At 36.9% G+C, this 17,381-nt stretch overlaps 3 protein-coding genes across 5 annotated transcripts; all 3 read left to right on the forward strand.

The window, feature by feature from the left end:
• Positions 1 to 339: 339 nt before the first annotated feature.
• Positions 340 to 11,923, forward strand: LOC128683760 (uncharacterized). Of its 3 annotated transcripts, none has more exons than XM_053769688.1 (9): positions 340 to 542; positions 1,036 to 1,176; positions 1,430 to 1,597; positions 1,771 to 1,922; positions 3,236 to 3,459; positions 4,372 to 4,455; positions 4,767 to 4,911; positions 11,122 to 11,174; positions 11,806 to 11,923. In XM_053769688.1, exons 2-9 carry the CDS (start codon positions 1,100 to 1,102, stop codon positions 11,848 to 11,850), a joined length of 948 nt encoding a protein of 315 aa, XP_053625663.1. In that variant the 5' UTR covers positions 340 to 542; positions 1,036 to 1,099; the 3' UTR covers positions 11,851 to 11,923. The 3 variants fall into 3 exon arrangements, with proteins under 3 accessions (XP_053625663.1, XP_053625662.1, XP_053625661.1); XM_053769687.1 differs by lacking the exons at positions 11,122 to 11,174; positions 11,806 to 11,923 and adding exons at positions 5,565 to 5,621; positions 5,690 to 7,309; XM_053769686.1 differs by lacking the exons at positions 11,122 to 11,174; positions 11,806 to 11,923 and adding an exon at positions 5,565 to 7,309.
• LOC128683761 (uncharacterized) lies at positions 11,856 to 12,762 on the forward strand. The gene is made up of 2 exons (XM_053769689.2): positions 11,856 to 12,367; positions 12,444 to 12,762. The coding sequence occupies exons 1-2, from the start codon at positions 11,925 to 11,927 to the stop codon at positions 12,502 to 12,504; spliced, it is 504 nt and encodes a 167-aa protein (XP_053625664.1). The 5' UTR covers positions 11,856 to 11,924; the 3' UTR covers positions 12,505 to 12,762.
• Positions 12,763 to 15,006: 2,244 nt separating this feature from the next.
• LOC128683800 (uncharacterized) lies at positions 15,007 to 15,769 on the forward strand. The gene has a single exon (XM_053769759.2). The coding sequence runs from the start codon at positions 15,113 to 15,115 to the stop codon at positions 15,659 to 15,661; it is 549 nt and encodes a 182-aa protein (XP_053625734.1). The 5' UTR covers positions 15,007 to 15,112; the 3' UTR covers positions 15,662 to 15,769.
• The last annotated feature ends 1,612 nt before the right edge of the window (positions 15,770 to 17,381 follow it).

A 17,381-nucleotide genomic window follows, 5' to 3' on the forward strand; every position in this document is an offset into this window, starting at 1 on the left:
TGACAGCCTATGGCTTGAAGCATGGTTTAGCGTTTTTGTGTGGGTTTTCGTAGTGCGGTGCAGGGCTGTGCCAATGCTCTGCCAGTGCTGTACTGCTATGCCTTTTGGGGCTGGGACATAGATAAGAATATCCTGGCTGGGAGTCGACAGACGGCAGACCGCAAAATTTTGGAATAAATAAAGATAATTTCAACTAGTATGTTCTTTATAAAAGTCTCCAACTCCATAATGATTCGGATTTTCTGTATCGGTGTTTGTTTTTTTACACCATTATAATAAAACATTGTTTTTTATCTACTATGCCGTTGAATCTATTTGCATTTGACTGTCAGATCAGGTGTCACTGTCAATTGTCGGCTGTCAAAAGTAAAAGCAGAAAATAAAATACCTACCTGTTTCTATTTGTATTGATTTTTCTTTAAAAAAATATTTGATAATATATAGAGTTCTATTCGTTAATTGTGTTAATATTAATTATGTTATAATGTTATGATATATCATACCTATTATTCTTGATCGACCTCTCTAATATTACTCGTACCGTGAGTATTCGTATTTATATCCATACTACCTATCCTAATAATATTATTAGTGCAAAATGCTGTATGTCACGCTTTCATGGCCAAACCGTTAGACCGATTTTAATGAATTTTGTAATATATGTAGTTAAAGACCCGAGGTCAAATATAGGCTTTTTTCTCTTTAAAAATCAACCCAAGTGCTGGACTGGAATGGGGGGGTGAATATATGAAAAACACACGATTCCACTTCCTGCTTTGAGCATAGCCCCGGGCTACTACCAGCAACTAATCAAGGCTTCTGACCACCCCAGGCCAATTATAAATCAGGGGTTCCATATCTTAAGTTTACAGCACATTTATTTGGCTCTTTCGGCTACAGCCTCATTTGTTTAAAAGTAAAAGTTAATCACTTGCCTACAGCTAATAAAAACAATAAATTCCATTTGCTTATAAATCATTTTCACCAATTCCTATTTTTTTAAATCAAAGACTATATTAACTAGTTGCATTACAGTTGTTTATCCAGGAGTATCCAGGAGTAGTACACATATCATAGCTAAGCAGGAGCATACACCAGTATGGAAGCTGATTCTACCACATATGAAAATACGAAATTATTGAATGAGGATTGTTTTCCTTTTGCTGTTAGTCCAGAGTGAGTAAAAGGTTTTTTTAAATATTCTGTATAAGGTGGGCAATTGGGTAAAATAGTCCCAAAATGGGAGGACTAATCACCTGTCAGTGCTTGTGCTGGCCTCTAACAAGGAAATAATAATAAATAACCCTGTATAAGTTTATATGGTTCCTGCCCAGCCAACATTTTAATATTAGCCCGTATAACAGTTTATATGAGTTGATAAACTATGCAACTGCTTGCAATGTGTGTGTATTATATAATACTGTTTCAGGAATCTCGAATTATATAGAGAATTCATTGAAAACAATGGTGAAAAACGTTTAGAACATCAATTGGTTGAAAGGCTACAAGCATTCGGCTTGTTACCTAACAGTGTGCAGTGTCTCTCGGACAGTCCAGAATGCAAGGTGGTAAAGAAAGCTGCAAGAGTTATTGATAAGTGAGTACTGATTGATATCTCATCTTCTAGTTGTGATATGTCATATCCCTATATTTAACCTATCTTTCTACAGTAACATTACATAGGAGATAAGATATGTTTTTAATATAACATTCAAAAGCCACATAATAAGATAAAGAGATACATATTTATATAACTCTATGTGATTCCAGGGTCCAGTGGTATTGTGAGGGTTGCAAGAAAAGGCAGCCGATCCGGACCAGGTCCTTCTTCATGCGGCTGCAGTGCTCATTGCTGCAGTCGCTGCAAATGATCCTGGCGTGGTGTGAAGATGCTGACTGCACAGCTGCCGCTGAACACTTCAGTATGTTTTCTTTGTACTGCACTTTAAGGATATCAGACTATGCCCCATCTAATATGGTGTTCTGCGTAAACAGCATAAGCACAGACGTGTACAACGCCACTGACAATGCTTTGGCAGTGATAGATTATGGAGATCGAGTATATCATGCACACTCAAATGGTCAAACCGGTGGCGGCGTCGTTGATCGGGTCGGGGGGTTCCCTCTATTGTGGTTGAGCTTCGCGATGGCTGATTCACGCGTCAACTCGTGAACGGGTGCTGCCGGGGGGAACTGGTCAGCTAGATCTTTTATTAAAAGTTTTTTTTTGTTTGGTTAATTATACATGCATATATATAATAATTCCTTTCATCAGCACTTGATCACAATCATAATATGTTTCAGTATACCTTTTGACCATGTACTTTATTGTGTACTTACATTGTTATATTACTGATAAAAAATTATACATAAATTTATATTTAAAAAACGGTAAGCCCTTCTGACATAATAGGGACCAACACTGTTTGAATGAGTTTCTTTCAGCATTTTTTCTCAGCAGTGGTCGTTCCGAAATGCTAGTAGTTTGTAGCTTTGGTAAACATCATTTAATTTAGAATATGACATGAAAAAGTGCCTGTGAAGGCCTAATTTCTGAATAAATGATTTGATTTTGATTTTGGTTAGTCTGGCGCAGTGGTCTAACTGCTCCGTCCCACTAGTTGGAGCAGAAGAGGGGCAGTTTTCAAACTTAAAAAAATAGTTGGACCACACAATCTTCTGAGTGTTTGTTGTCTCATAGTTTTCTTTGTCTTTGTTATATTTATTCTATGTCAACCATTCTATTTGGTATTGAAATGGCAAACAATGTAGATAATTAAAAATCCGTCTTCTACTTTTTTTTAGACAAATTGTAGTTTTACTAACATTCATTAAATTTTTCATGCAAACCTTTTTCACTAGAAGAACGGGTGAGTATCAATCGATCATTCTAACCTACACCAAATGACCCTTGTTACTATGATAATAAAATAATATTTCTCAAGATACACTGCAGTCAGTAGCATTAATAGATAAAGTAGGATGTGACAAAGCTTGCACTCTGAGCGCTTGTAAAGAGGTAAGCGTTTGTGAGTTTGTATGTTTGAGGCGGATAATCTGCGAAACTACCAAACCGATTTCAAAAATTCTTTCACCATTACAAAGGTACATTATTCAAGATTGCTATAGGCTATATTTTATCTCAAAATTCCCATGGGAGCGCAGCCCCGGGCAACATGTAGTGTCCTATATAGGTGCACACAGATTGGATAGGAAGAGAAATGATAACTTACAGATGTAAAACCGAGAGTAGGCACATTGATCTACGACAGACTAGACGAGTTGTCAGCCAAAGAGCAGAGCAATTACCGGCTGGGGGGCGCGGGCAGCGTGGTGCTGGCGGAGCTGTACCCCGCCTGTCTCACGCGGCTGTCGCCCGACACCACCGACACCACCGACACCACCGACACCACCGACCTGCCGCACGTGCACACGGTGCTCATGCTGGCCGACACCAATGTGAGTGAAATATTCGTGATCATTTAATTGCCAATTAAGTAAAAGAATAATAATTATTTATTTCTCGAATAGAATTACATGTATATAAAATAACAAATGATCCCACACTAGGCTAGGCCTGTGTCGTGGGCGTCGAGTATAAATCGTTACATTTAACATACAAAAACATGGCGCGACAATATGGAAAAGAAAATTATCTAAATTAATATGAATCAATAAAATAAGATAAATGCAATTCAAACTCTCATTATAGTAAAATTTAAAGCAGTCAATAAAATTACATTTATAATAGTTAGGATGGATTATAATATAATATAAAAAATAAATAATAAAAAAATAAAAAAGCTATAGTATACAAAAAATAATTCACTAATAAATTAACAACAATATATATCAATAAAAATATTTATTTTTATATATTTCATTATTTTTATATAGGTATCAATAAAAAGTATACAATGATGGTCTTCAAATGATTACATAGTTACTTATAACTTAGTCACCTTCTACATGTATTACAAACAGGATATAGGACCAAGATAGTTGCGTGAGAAGTGATAGTTGCGTGTGGTTCCGCCTTAGAATAGGACCATTCCATATCTTCTTTACTGCTGACCACTCCATTATTTTATCTTACGAGACGAATAAGGGACACAAAGCCTTGGCAACTGATAGGCAATCTCAAGGAGGGTCAACGTAAGGTAGTTAAAATAATATCTTTTTATCGCAAGCTTTTATTTAGTTTCACCTGTCCCCATGTTTGTCTGTCTGTCTTGCAAGTCAAATTTCCCCAACTGCGGCTTGTTCTACAGAGTTGAAATTTTCCACGTCGCTATTCAATTTCAAAGACAATGCGTTATACAATGATAGGAATTGGCGCTTAAACTTTAATATTCACATTTAAATTCACAGCACATTCCTACGCATTACCAACTACACGTCATACGAGATGATTTGAAGAAGAAAAACGCTCCAGTCGACAGCGCCGACGATGAGGTGAGTTTCATCTTTAATTTGCCTGTAATCGAAAGGTCCTAGGTTGGAATCTTATTAAAAATTATATTTTTAGATCCTACATACCTTTTAAATTTCATCAAAACTTATCGCGTTACAAACATACATATATACATACATACTTACATAGTATGTATTTTTGCCCCAAGTTGACTTGTAGACCTCGCTCGCACTGTCAATTATTACATGTACATACCTATATAATACTCGTTACTCGAAAAATAATTATATATATATAATTACATTGTGTCACTAATCATAATCGTTTCAAACATATATTTGTTTAACTTTAGGCCCTAAAAGCCGAGCTAGAAGAGGTAATATCCCGTGTGATAGCACCATCAAGCACTCTGGTGGTAAGCAATAACTTGCCAATAGAGGGCGCCCACTCTATGCAGCAGTTGTTTCAGTACACAGACAACCATATGCAGCAATTCTGTGAGTCTTTTCTTCTCTTTCTCTGGGTCTTATCTTCTCTCTCCTCGATTGAAAATAAAATTGAAATATAAACAATTAAAATCTTAAAGATTCGACTGTAATTTTACAGCCGCTTGACGTCAACCTTCTCCTTGGGAACGCTTGTTGTTTATTAGCTGTCATTGCTATGTGTTCCTTGGTCGCCTCGTACGACATCCACGGAAGGATCTGGAGTGGTCCTATTCTAGGGTGGAACCACACAACGGACGGGATGCTAATGGTCTATATAGTTAGCCTTTTATTCATAAAAAAGTTTAAGTATATTCACTGACGCATTTTACAAGATTTAATATTGAGAGAACGAGGCAAAACATATTTTAACTATGATATACCTATGTTTTTACGAAGAATGAAGAGGTTTCGTTTTTGCAATTTCAGAAAGTGTGTGATATAAAACTTTTATAGCCTGTTTTACGTGTTCCACTGCCGGGCAAAGGCCTCCCCTTTTTGCGAAATAAAATAGTAAATTAAAAATTATGACTTAAAAATATTTAACATCTACAGTTACTTTAGTTATGTGCACTGCACTGCACATATATTAAAGTGCACTGTTTCAAGTTATTGTCCTTATCTCTCACATGTGGCTACTATACCTACAATAACGCGTTCCCCAGTGAGCACCCGCATCTGGCGGCAAGCGGTGTCGCTGTGCGCAGCGTCCCGTGAGCTGTGCGCGGGCGCGCGCGCGTGCGCGCGGTCGGTGCAGCGCTATCTGTGCGCGGCGCTGTACCGGCTGCGCGCGCGCGCGCTCTACCGCCGCGTGCTCATCCTGATCGCACTCTGCTGCACTGACGCTGACACTGACACTGACACTGACAATGATGATGTGCCGTAGGGATACTCATGTTTGGATAGAACATTTACGGTCGACACACTGATTACTGTCACTAATTAGTGAAAGTGATCAATATTGTAGTTATACAGTATTGTCGTTATACAGTTATATAATATTGTAGTATGGAGAAGGGCATGTGGTACTTTTCATCCAGGAAAAATAATTGTTCCCGTGGAAAAATCACGCAGACGTAGCCGCGGGTGACAGCTAGTAAATAATAATACAAATCTTTATTTGCCAACAATATGCAAAAGAACATATACTTATTACATAAAAACATTCATTATGTAGTTCTAAAACTACGCATCTCGTATCGTAGAAGTTCTACTAATAGTTCTACTGAAAACGCAGTATGCATACATACATAATTCTACTGTAGAACAATATCTATGTGCGTACGTAATGCTCTCGAGTCCGGATTCTAGACGAGGTTACAATTTCATAATAAAACGTACGTTTGTATTTTATAGTTTGTAATCGTGAGTAGAATCGGTTACACCTGATTTCAATAGGTCCCCAATTAACACTCAAATCTAGCGCCTTGATTATATTACAAATTAATTATTAATCTGTTGTCCTAGGAGAAACAAGCCAGTTGTGATGTTTTGTTGAGAAATATTTCTACTGTTTCTTTAACTCGTGTTTTAATTTTAAGTTTTAATTTATAGTCATTTAAATTCAATGTCGTTAATTATTTAATAATAAGAAAAGACAACATTAGAAAAAGTAAGTATTTTATATTCATAAAATACTAAATGTCAATACATATTTACACTTTGTCAAGAACATACCATATAGAATAGACAAGATTGGTTAAAAATATACGAAAGCCTTATTCATTTATTTTCTTTACTTTTTTGACTAATAAAGATTATTAAGAAATTCCAAAGGCTCTTAAGATTGTGTGAGTAATTTAGCACTCACTCGCTTTATGTAAATGCACCTATGTATTTCGTTACTGTGAAAGGAAGTCTCTTAAAAAATTTTAATTTGAAAATAATATTTCAAAAATGCGTTTTAAGTTCACTTCAGCCTGTTACATTTTACAATACAGCTTTTTTTGTTTGTTAGTTTTTAGTTATTTCGAGTACATTATGGTATTACTAGATTAAGTCATAGAGACACTTTTATTTCTATTTATTAAATCAAGTGCCTATTTACACTTGTCTTCCGAAGTGCCTTACAGTTAATAGATTACAATTTAAAAATATTCTTCTGAAAAATGATGCAAAAATAAATTTTATATTTGGATTGGACGATTTGAGAAAAAAATAAGTGATATTATTTTAAAATGATTTTTCTATTATGTTTATACAGTGCAACCTCGATATAACAAATCGGAAGGAAACAAACAAATATTCGTTATATCAAGTAATTCGTTGAACTGAGGTTCGTTATGTTGAGGTTAGGTTGGTCTAAAATTCGTTATAAAGAGGTAAAAAGTTGTATTCACCTCAACATTACGTACTTAGCAGCAGCAGTGTTTACATTACTTTCCATCGAACAACAATGATTGTTTTATGATTTGTTCATAAAAGCATGTCGAAACCTGTCGCGACATGAATCACATACTATGAGATTAAGAATCATACATTGGTTGGAACTTTATATAAAGGTTTTGGGTTGACGAAATTCGTTAATTAGAGGTATTTATACTTTTTCTTGATAGTTAAAAATTCGTTATAAAGAGGTTGTTCTTTACTCTTATGGGCAATTCAAGGGGTTTACAAAGAATTTGTTAAATCGAGGAAGTCGTTACATTGAGGTACGTTATATTAAGGTTGCACTGTATTTGAACGTGTTTGCACAAAATTGTCTTCCTTAAAAGATATTACTCGATTGATATTTCTTGTTGTTATTTAGGTAATAGTATATTAGTATGTATATTAAAAATATTTACTTAGTTAAAACTTTTGCAACATTAGATATATAAGTATTGAATTGTCAATAAATATTTTATGATTTGTATAAATTCTTTGATTTTCATAATTTCTTCAGACTCGATCGAAATTTGACTCGCTTATAAAACGATGAATATAAAAAAAATCTTTAGGCAAAGTCAAAGGTAATCAAAGGTTAATTTAGTATAAATTTCTTTAATTATTATAATTATTAGATGTAATATTATATTAAGTGTTGACGGATGATACGCGTACCAATGGTCTCTCAATTAGGGATGCCGTTCTAAGTGGAGATGAAAAAGTAGGAAAACGGGCTAATAACGCTCAGATGAGAAAGATATTTCTTTTCAAGTGTATTAATTGTTAACACTGGTGTCAGATTTTATTCAATTAATGATGTGACTTTTTTCGACTTTTTACGATTACCGCATCTAATGACTACTAAACGCATACACTTTGTTTTCATACACGTTCCGGTGAAGGAAAACATGGCGAGGAATGAGGCAGTGGCTGACAGTTGGCGTCCACGAGGAAAACGAGTTCACTAGTGTGTATGCGATTATTAGATGAGAATGATAGAGATTTAGCGATAGTGTTGGTATCGAATATGAAAAAATATCGAATGCCGGCAGTAACCACAACTCGCTCAATTAGGGCAAGCAGCCAGACTGGTCTGACCGCCATAGCAGAGGTGACTGGTACCGTTGTGATGCTGGCGCACACAGGGCCGGACTTGGGGGAGCTAGGGCTTCCTCGAGAGAGGAGTAGTAGATCCAAGTAGGTCACAATAGACTTAAAAAATCAAAATGTCAATTTTTGTCTTTATTTTTCATGATTACCGGCAAAATATTATTCTTTATTGAATTACTACATATACATGTACATTCTTCGTTGAAATAAATTACAAACGAAAAAGATATAATATATTGAATAACATTTTTGTAAAGATTTTTTTATTCTGATTTTATAGGTCTTCCGTTCCTTCGGTGCCCCATTGTCTCTCGATCTCCAAATGCGGCCCTTTCCATAGATGAGCCTATGCGGTTAAACTTAAGAATATATAGGTAACTTGTGTAGTTTGAAATGAAGTATGACACATTCACTTATAATATTAGTATGATGAGAAAGTTTGTGAGAATGGACACGGGTAGATTATAACCTGGAATAACCGAAATTTCCACAGGAGCGAAACCGACGGCAGCGCAGCAAGCATCATGAATATAAATGGAAGTGGTTTAGTATACTTCTTCAGTTCCAAAAGTTTTGTATAAAACATTAGTATAAGTACTTAAAATATGTTTACAAGTTGGTGTGATTTATGAATATAATAGTTTACGTGTCAGAAATGACAGTTACAGTCTAAAATACTTAGGTATTTAGACAGACATTTCTTTTGTTGGCACCATAATGGGCGCTTGTATAGTGCTCACTTACACTTTCTTGTCGAACTTTCTTAATATAGCCGTTGTACTTAAGTGGAATGAAACACATGCACACCACTCCATAGATATAGGAGATTTCCTTGGCGACGTAGAGTGGTTTGCTATTGCCTTCTCCATTTCGCACACTGATAAATAATCCACTAGAATTCAGGTTTCCTCACGATACTTTTCTTCACTGAAAGCAGGTGTGGTCGATCAAAACTACGATTAATGAGTCTGACTGGTACCTATACAAACTCATTTGACATAGGACTCAAACTGGACCTTTCGGTTCTTAACCACAGGACCACCACGGCTTCGGCAAACTGTCAGGTTCGACACAAAAATACACGAGCTTTTCTCCCGCGGGAATTCCGGGACAAAAAATACCCGATGGTTACGTCATCTGCACGTATTCCCGGTTCCTTCCTCAACCGCTTCCCTACCTTTCGTTTTTAATAATCTTATTGTTCAAAAAATAAGTACTAACTTATAATTAATAAGAACGAAACAAGTACAACGACGGATTAATCGTAATGAAGGGATCTCTTGCAGTCAACCGCCGATATGTTAAGTACGGTACATGTATACAGTAGCAGGTAGCGTTTATTTTTGTTGGTATTTCAATCTTCACTAATGAAGTGACAGATTCGATAAAACAAAACAAAAACAAGCTTTCGTATTCGGAGCAGTCGCGACAAGGGCGGTAACGATCGTTTACCGTTTATCGGCACGACGCGATACAGTTAGTCGAGAGCCAACGCAGGTTGCTTCGCTTCGACCAATCTGTGCTAGGTAGGGTTGCTACCAAACACTGGGAAGCTTATAAAGCTATCGATGTTAGTCATATAAAAAAAAGCATTAGCGTCCATATAGTTCTTTTCTTTCTTGTATAAACTTTTACCGCGGTCTTCCCAAACGCACAAAATGCTGTTGATTCCTTTCTTCAAAACTCATTTAGGTCTTGTTTTTAGCTCTCTCTCTCTCTCTCTCTTTTTGCTCTGAACGTGTCACATTTACGGCTAGAAGACCGGCTTCCGCTTAAAAAATGAATCTATTGTCTCCAAATTTAACTTGTCCTTTAAAATTAACCTTTTCTTTCCGATATTATTTATCTCGTCGATTTTGATCATTACCAAATACAGGTTGGTTGTTGTCATAGGTCAGTTCTTAGTTAATTATAGGTATAATTAGTAAATGTCAAATAGCAGTGCCAGCCCGTTTTATTCGTACTAAAAGTATTTTTTTCCATAGGAATTGGCAGGATCTACGTGACATTTTTTGTACACACACTAATTTTGTGTATGAATGTGCCATTAGGAATCTGGAACACCTTTCCAATCAGATTACGGATTTCCAATTTTAATTATTTGTTCCGCCAGACAACATCGAACTGGTTCTTAAAATTTAAAAATAGATTTTAATGTCATGCGATCCATAATATATTCTTGTAATAGATGATGAATGAGAAATACATATACCTATTTACGGCGTAGGTATACAAATTATACATCGTTATACACATTATAAAACAATGTTCTCTGCCGTGTCTGTATGAGTTTTTGTCTGAGTTTTTGTCTGAGTTTATCGCGAGCAGACGCTCGCGATAAACTCAAAAAGTACTGCGCGGATTTTTTACGGTTTTCACCAACAGATAGCGTGATTCCTGAGGAAGTTTTAGGTGTATAATTTATGTTTTTACCCGAGCAAAGCCGGGACGGGCCGCTGGTTAAAATAAATTCTCAAATTCGATGTAAAAAATCTGTGTTGGTGCTGCGATGTCACAGTACGATGTCTACGAAACGCGTTGAACTTTTTTGTATGAAACCTAGCGGGCCGCGGGAGTCGTTCTTGTTTTTGTTTTCTAAACTATTTTACGAAGACCAAAAGAGTGGAATTTAAAAATCAACAAAACAATAAATATATTTGAATTGCATGAAGTACTTAATTGCCTTAAATAGTTGCATATATTTTTTTTTATTTAGCATGAATATATTTTGCGATTTGTTTTCAGCCTTCACAGCCCTTCCATCCATAAAATCAAACCAGTGTCAACATGGTTGCCAGGTAAATTACTTATTTACATAGCTAGGTGTATCTAGATAACCTTACATCTTTATAGGCATAGGTGTACTAAGTATATATTTTCCTAATCTTGCTTTTTTATTATTGCTTTCTCAATTTCTAAAAACATAATCAAATACTTCTAGGATTTTCGTATTTTATCTAAGTAGTCTACGTTGTCAATGTTGTCGTTAACTTATTTTTGTCTCAACCAGAATAACTTACTTAAGTATGCATTGGTATGTTTTGATCTACAATGTTCATACTTATTTTGATTCCATACGTAAAGTGGGAAAAGTGTAGTTCAAATTCAAATCATTTATTCAGAAATTAGACCTTCACGCAGGCACTTTTTCTCGTCAATTTTTGTATTTATAGTTATTTCTCACAAGCTACAAACTACTGACATTTCGGAACGACCACCTGCTGAGAAGAAATGCCGAAAGAAACTCATTTGAACAGTGTTGGTACCTATCATGCCAGTCGGATGATGTTGATGAATAAGACTTACTGGTATCCAAATCTAAATCAACGTTCATCCACAACATTTCATTCATAACTGAAAATTATAGTGGAAAATTATAGGAAACGGAGCCTCCGCATCAGTGATAGTTGTATTTACTGCGTATTCCAGTTTGAGACCGGCAGCTGCTGTACCGCTATCTGCGCGAATAAATAACAGATGCACCGGAGAGAGGTACATAGCGGGCCCTACGGCACGGCAGCTCAGTGCGGCGCTAGACACCTCCCGCGATGGTCAATTACAAGCGAGTGGTCTGCGAGCTGGCGGTGCTGGCGGTGGTGGCAACGCTCGCCGCCGCCGCGCCCGCGCCCGACTGCGCCGGCGCACACCACTACGACCAGCGACAGAACGGCACAGAGAACTACCGCCTCAACATCGACGGCGTCGTCATCGCCGTCGCCCCCGCGGACTCGCTCCTCGCCGCCGCCTCCGAAATCGACATCGCCGACCTCCTCGGCGACCTCGACGACTTCAACGAGATTCAGAAGCCGCCTAAACCGTCCAAACCGGAACTGCCCAAGCCGGAGGAAACCAAACCCCAGGACCCCAAGCCCGAGGACCCGAAGCCGCCAGCGGACAAGCCCGCCGAAAGCCTGGCAGACGTCTCCCTCGAGTCTGACACCAAGCCGCTGAAAAAAGCCGCGCCGAACAGGAAACAAGAGAAAGCTCAGATGTAAGCTTCATACCACTTGTCATTAGATAAAAAAGTTTAGAAAATAGTTTTCTAAATGTGATAATCTTTGTTGCAGACTGAAGAAAAGGCTGGCTCATTTGTTGCTGCCCTTACTGAGGAGAAATCGCCATCATTAAATATAGCATCCCGCATATCTCATGAATGAAATAAATTAGTTTTAGTGAAATCAATTAAAAGATACTAAATATTACTTGTATCGAAGAATACGGACATATTCCCATAGGAATAGCAAGCCATCGTTAATAAATATCAGTTTGTCTGAAAACGAGTGATACCTATGAATGCATTTATTATTATGTAAGTTTAGTTTTAAGACTGTAATGTGATTGTTTCGTTGAAAATAAATGATGAAATTCTTATTGAAAAATCCCTAACTCCGTTGTTTTCATTTTGGTCCTATTATAAAAACAAAGCTAGAAAAATAAATCTTCTTTTTGATTACATTCATATAATAAGCAGCTACGTCGTATTTCGATTTAAATAAAGGAAGTACCTACTTTATGTACCTTATACTATATGTTAAAAAAATATTTAATCCCTATACAGATTGGCTTTTTTAAATACCAGATGAATTTTCACAATATATCTACTTGGACAACAACTTCTAAAACAAAATTTTTAAAAACTAAAAGAATAAAAAAAACACTTTTCTACCCTTTTCTAGATCGATCACCTGATCGGCTAATTTGTGCGGAAGAGAAAAAAAATGATTACTTAAGTACCTTCTGCTAAATATACATAATAGATTTTCTTGGGATGTTCTATTTCGTCATCCAAATCTGCTAAGTAAATTGGTTGGTATTTAAAAAAGTAAACAAAGATCATTTAAAAAGCTACTATTTGTAGTTGGTATTTTGGAGTTACATAAGTATATTTATCTAGCTAGCGGCCCGTCCCGGCTTCGCTCGGGTCAAAAACATAATAATACTCCTAAACCTTCCCCAGGAATTAGGTAGGTACACTAGGTATCTATTGGTGCAGGTGACAAGGCTGCGTTTTCACCAAAGATGTGCAAGGATGCGTAGCGAGGGATGTGTTTTAGTAGAACCAATAATCGCTTCATTTACCCCTCGCTTAGCACAGCTCCGCTAGGTAAATAAGCGATTCTATTGGTTCTACAAAACTTAGTGGAAACGCAGCCTAAGTCGTGTCGCTATTCGCAATAAGTACATCAACTGAAAATGTAGTGATTAGATCTAATCTATGAAATGTATCAGTGCTCAAGTTTTCCTAAACTGTCACACGATAGCTGGATCCGTTTATGAAAACACTCATCTAAATGTATTTCATATATCCTTAAGATTTCACTATTTCGATGATTTCATAATCTGAAGTAGAACTGTATTGTATTATTTAAATTCAGAGAACGGTCACCTGCTGAAGCCACGCGTCTCACGTCGCTGATACAACGTGGGACCTAATATTACATTTTATTATATTCGTATATTTAGTATGTAAGGTACTTATATATATTGTAACTGCCTGAAATAAAGGAATAAATATTTTAAAAAATAAGTGGTTAGTATTTTTTAATACAATGCATTAGTTATTTAATTTTTAATGTTACCATTATTACTTGAAACCTTACAAGTTTGTGGTGTTTTTTTTTTGTTTTTAATTTTAATAAAGATTTTGATCGCTGCAATTTTTTTAGATTAAGAAATCCAAAAGAATTACGATCCGATGACGGGTTTTTTTGAAAGAAAAGTAGTTTTATAAGTTTTATTATTATTATTATAAGATGAAACAGTCGTCCCACGTAGTAGGTCAATAACGGTAGTAAAATCATTTATTCCGACTTTCGCACAGACATTGAGCTAGATCCATACGAATAGATCCACTAGGTATACCCACTATTTATCCACATAATAAATTTATGTAAGTAGCTATACTTTTATTACAGTTGAGTAGGCTGCGAAAGCTCGAAAATAAATAAATATTGAGAGCGTATCTTTTTTATTTATTTGATCTATTGATTCTTTCACATTCAAAAAATAAACAAATGTATATCTTCTATGTCAATTTCATTGAGAGTGAGAGTGAGTGAACTGAACATTCGAAGTTGAACACGTAGAAGCACATTCGAGTGTATCAAGGTGATAAAACCCGAGCAATCTTCGAGTTCCGGTTCAAACTCATCCTCGTCATTGACGCGCAGTTTGGCTATATTTAGCTGTTATCAGACCACAGTCAGCCGCATTGAGGCGAATGCGAAACTCGGCTATCGCCTGACCCCGGTCACTGTCACAAAGCCAACGCTCTGGCACCGACTCCATTGACATACGACACGGAGAAAAATAGGAGGAAATTGTATCCAAGACATTGTTGATTTTCTTGTTGACTTGTCTCGAGTCCAATGCAATATAAACAAAACCTTTTGTTTACTTTGAACTCTCCAACAATCCATTTACATTGATGTCAAATGATAACATCTGCCTTCTTGATTGTATTCATTATTTTGCTACTTCTAGTAAAAATAACTTACTGATCAATAGGAGTACAATCTCCTGTCATGTCACTCCACTGACAGTGACTCAAATGCATATAATTATGAATATTTGCGTGCTCGAGAGATGACAAGCGTTATTGGGTCCCGCGGTGCGGCCGACCCTCACTCGTGCCGTGTTCACCGTTACCGTGTGCCCGATTCTCGCGGACTGGTTGGCAGCTGGTCGGATATAGCGGGGTCGGCGTGGCTGGCGCGCAGTCCGCTTTCGAACCGCGATGCTGCAGCTGTTGGTGCTCCCCTGCGCGCTCGCGCTGGCGGCCGCCGCGCCCGCCTCCTACGATCAGCGCCAGGATGGCGAATTCAACGTCCGCGCCGATCTACAAAACGTAGTCCTCCTTATTGCCCTCCCTAAGAAAATGCCAGCGTCTTCCGATTTTCTGGATTTATTCACGAAGAACATCAAACATGACCACGTGCTGCAGGACAGAGCAGACATACACATTATGGATGCATTCGTGGAACCGAGCACGCCTTACAGAGTGGAAATCGGGGGCAGTGAGCGGTCGGAGGGTGACGGACGCGCCGCGGAGGTGGTAATCGCGGGGCGCCGGCGAGGGAATGTGGAAAGCGAGGAAGATAGGGACTACAAGCTGGTGGGAGCCATGGAGCAGTGCGGGCCCGATATGGAGCGCGACCCGGAGACGCTGGCGTGCCGCAAGCTGGCGCCGCCGCAGCCGCCGCAGCCGCCGCAGCCCCCGCAGCCTGACGCCAAGCCTGAAGACCTGGCCAACGCACTGCAGCCCGAGGTGGTTCCCGTTGCATAGTCTCATGATCTCTCAGTGTATTTATAGGGTATTTATTTTACACTTTCCGCCATTATAATTTATTGTAAAGTATATTTGATATAGTTACGTAATAAGATTCAAATTTGACCATTGTTTTATTTTACTTACCTACCTCTAGATATTTCCTAAATATCATTTACATGTATTACCTAAACTACCTACTAATTTTTGCATGCCATTTATAAATGGTACTCATACTCAGACTTATATAATAGTTACATCGATCGATATTAGAACAATACATTATACTAATAATTAGTAAGTATATGTAGATTAACATTATGATTCTCATGCAATGTTGTCATGAGATTCTGCCCTATTTATTTAATTAATAATAACATTCACATTTCTTGATTTACTTGACGGAATATGGTCTCAAAATGCTTGCGTTAAAAACGTTTCTACAGTCACCGCACTAGTAGTACTAGTAGTGATTATAGCGAATTTTCAATATTTTTGGGTATATAGATATGTGACTGTACATTTCTAAACAGTAAATGTTTAGTGAGGATGTTGCAGAATGGATCTTCGATCCCATCCAAGTTAAACGCAGGTAGCATACATGGCCAAAAGTGTGAGGGAGATCGCGACATCGTTTTCGTGCGGTTTGACATACTATATAATATAAAATATACAATTTCGAATTTCTATTTAAATTTATATTGCTGTATATAGTCATAAAAAACGTGATAAGATTGTTTATCCATACTTCCATACTAATGTTATAAATGCCAAAGTCTGTCTGTCTACCGGCATGTTCCGCTTACTAATGAGATTTTGATGAAATTTGGTTTGCATATGCATATGATAAAGACCCCCGTTCAATCTTGGCTACTTATTTCGGGGATGAAAGTTTGTACCATACCGTTTGACGTTTTCGCAAATAAATTCACGAACGGGTTACTGGTGAAAGAAATGGTAGAGTAGCTCCGGAGATTACTTAGTAGGAAGGAAGTAGGATTCTCGGATCACCTACGGTATGTATTAGCCATGAAAACTTTTAAACGTTAATGGAACATTCATAAAGTATATTTAAGTATATTTCATAAGAGAAATCAAAACTTATAAAGGTAGGTACCTATTTCTCGTTGACACAATTTAAACACTACATTACACTGATTAAATTTAGCAAGAGGCAAGTTATAGTACATGTTAAATAATAAATCCGAATATCGTATTGTACATATATAATTATGAATTAAAATTTTACGGAACCGTCAGTGCTTACTTAAGTACTTACAACTCGCACTTGACCCGGCTTTCTTTTTACTTTTTCCATACATTTCAGTACCTATAGTAACTAGATAAGTATTTATCATTGAAAATGATTGATATCTATTTCGTCATTTTTTCATTTTCATTTCATACATATCAGCTTATCACAATCTAAGTGCTTTTCTACCTATTTGTATAAAAACAAAACCGAAAACTAAAACTCATAATTTGATGCAAATAGGATACCTACATCGTACTATTATAATAAATGCGAAAGTTTGTGAGGATGTGTGAGTGCCTGTTTGTTACTCGTTCACGCAAAATCTATTGGACAGAATACAAAATATTGACAACATTAAGTTATGAGCGGACGCACGAAATAAACGCGGGCGGAGCCACAGGGAAAAGCTAGTAAGTAACTAATCATAAATGCTTGTCATTTTACAGTTGTTGGAAATGTTGGAAAACGTCAACATCATGGAAT

This window comes from Plodia interpunctella, chromosome 3 (assembly GCF_027563975.2).
Source record: "Plodia interpunctella isolate USDA-ARS_2022_Savannah chromosome 3, ilPloInte3.2, whole genome shotgun sequence".
NCBI classification, from domain to species: Eukaryota; Metazoa; Arthropoda; class Insecta; order Lepidoptera; family Pyralidae; genus Plodia; species Plodia interpunctella.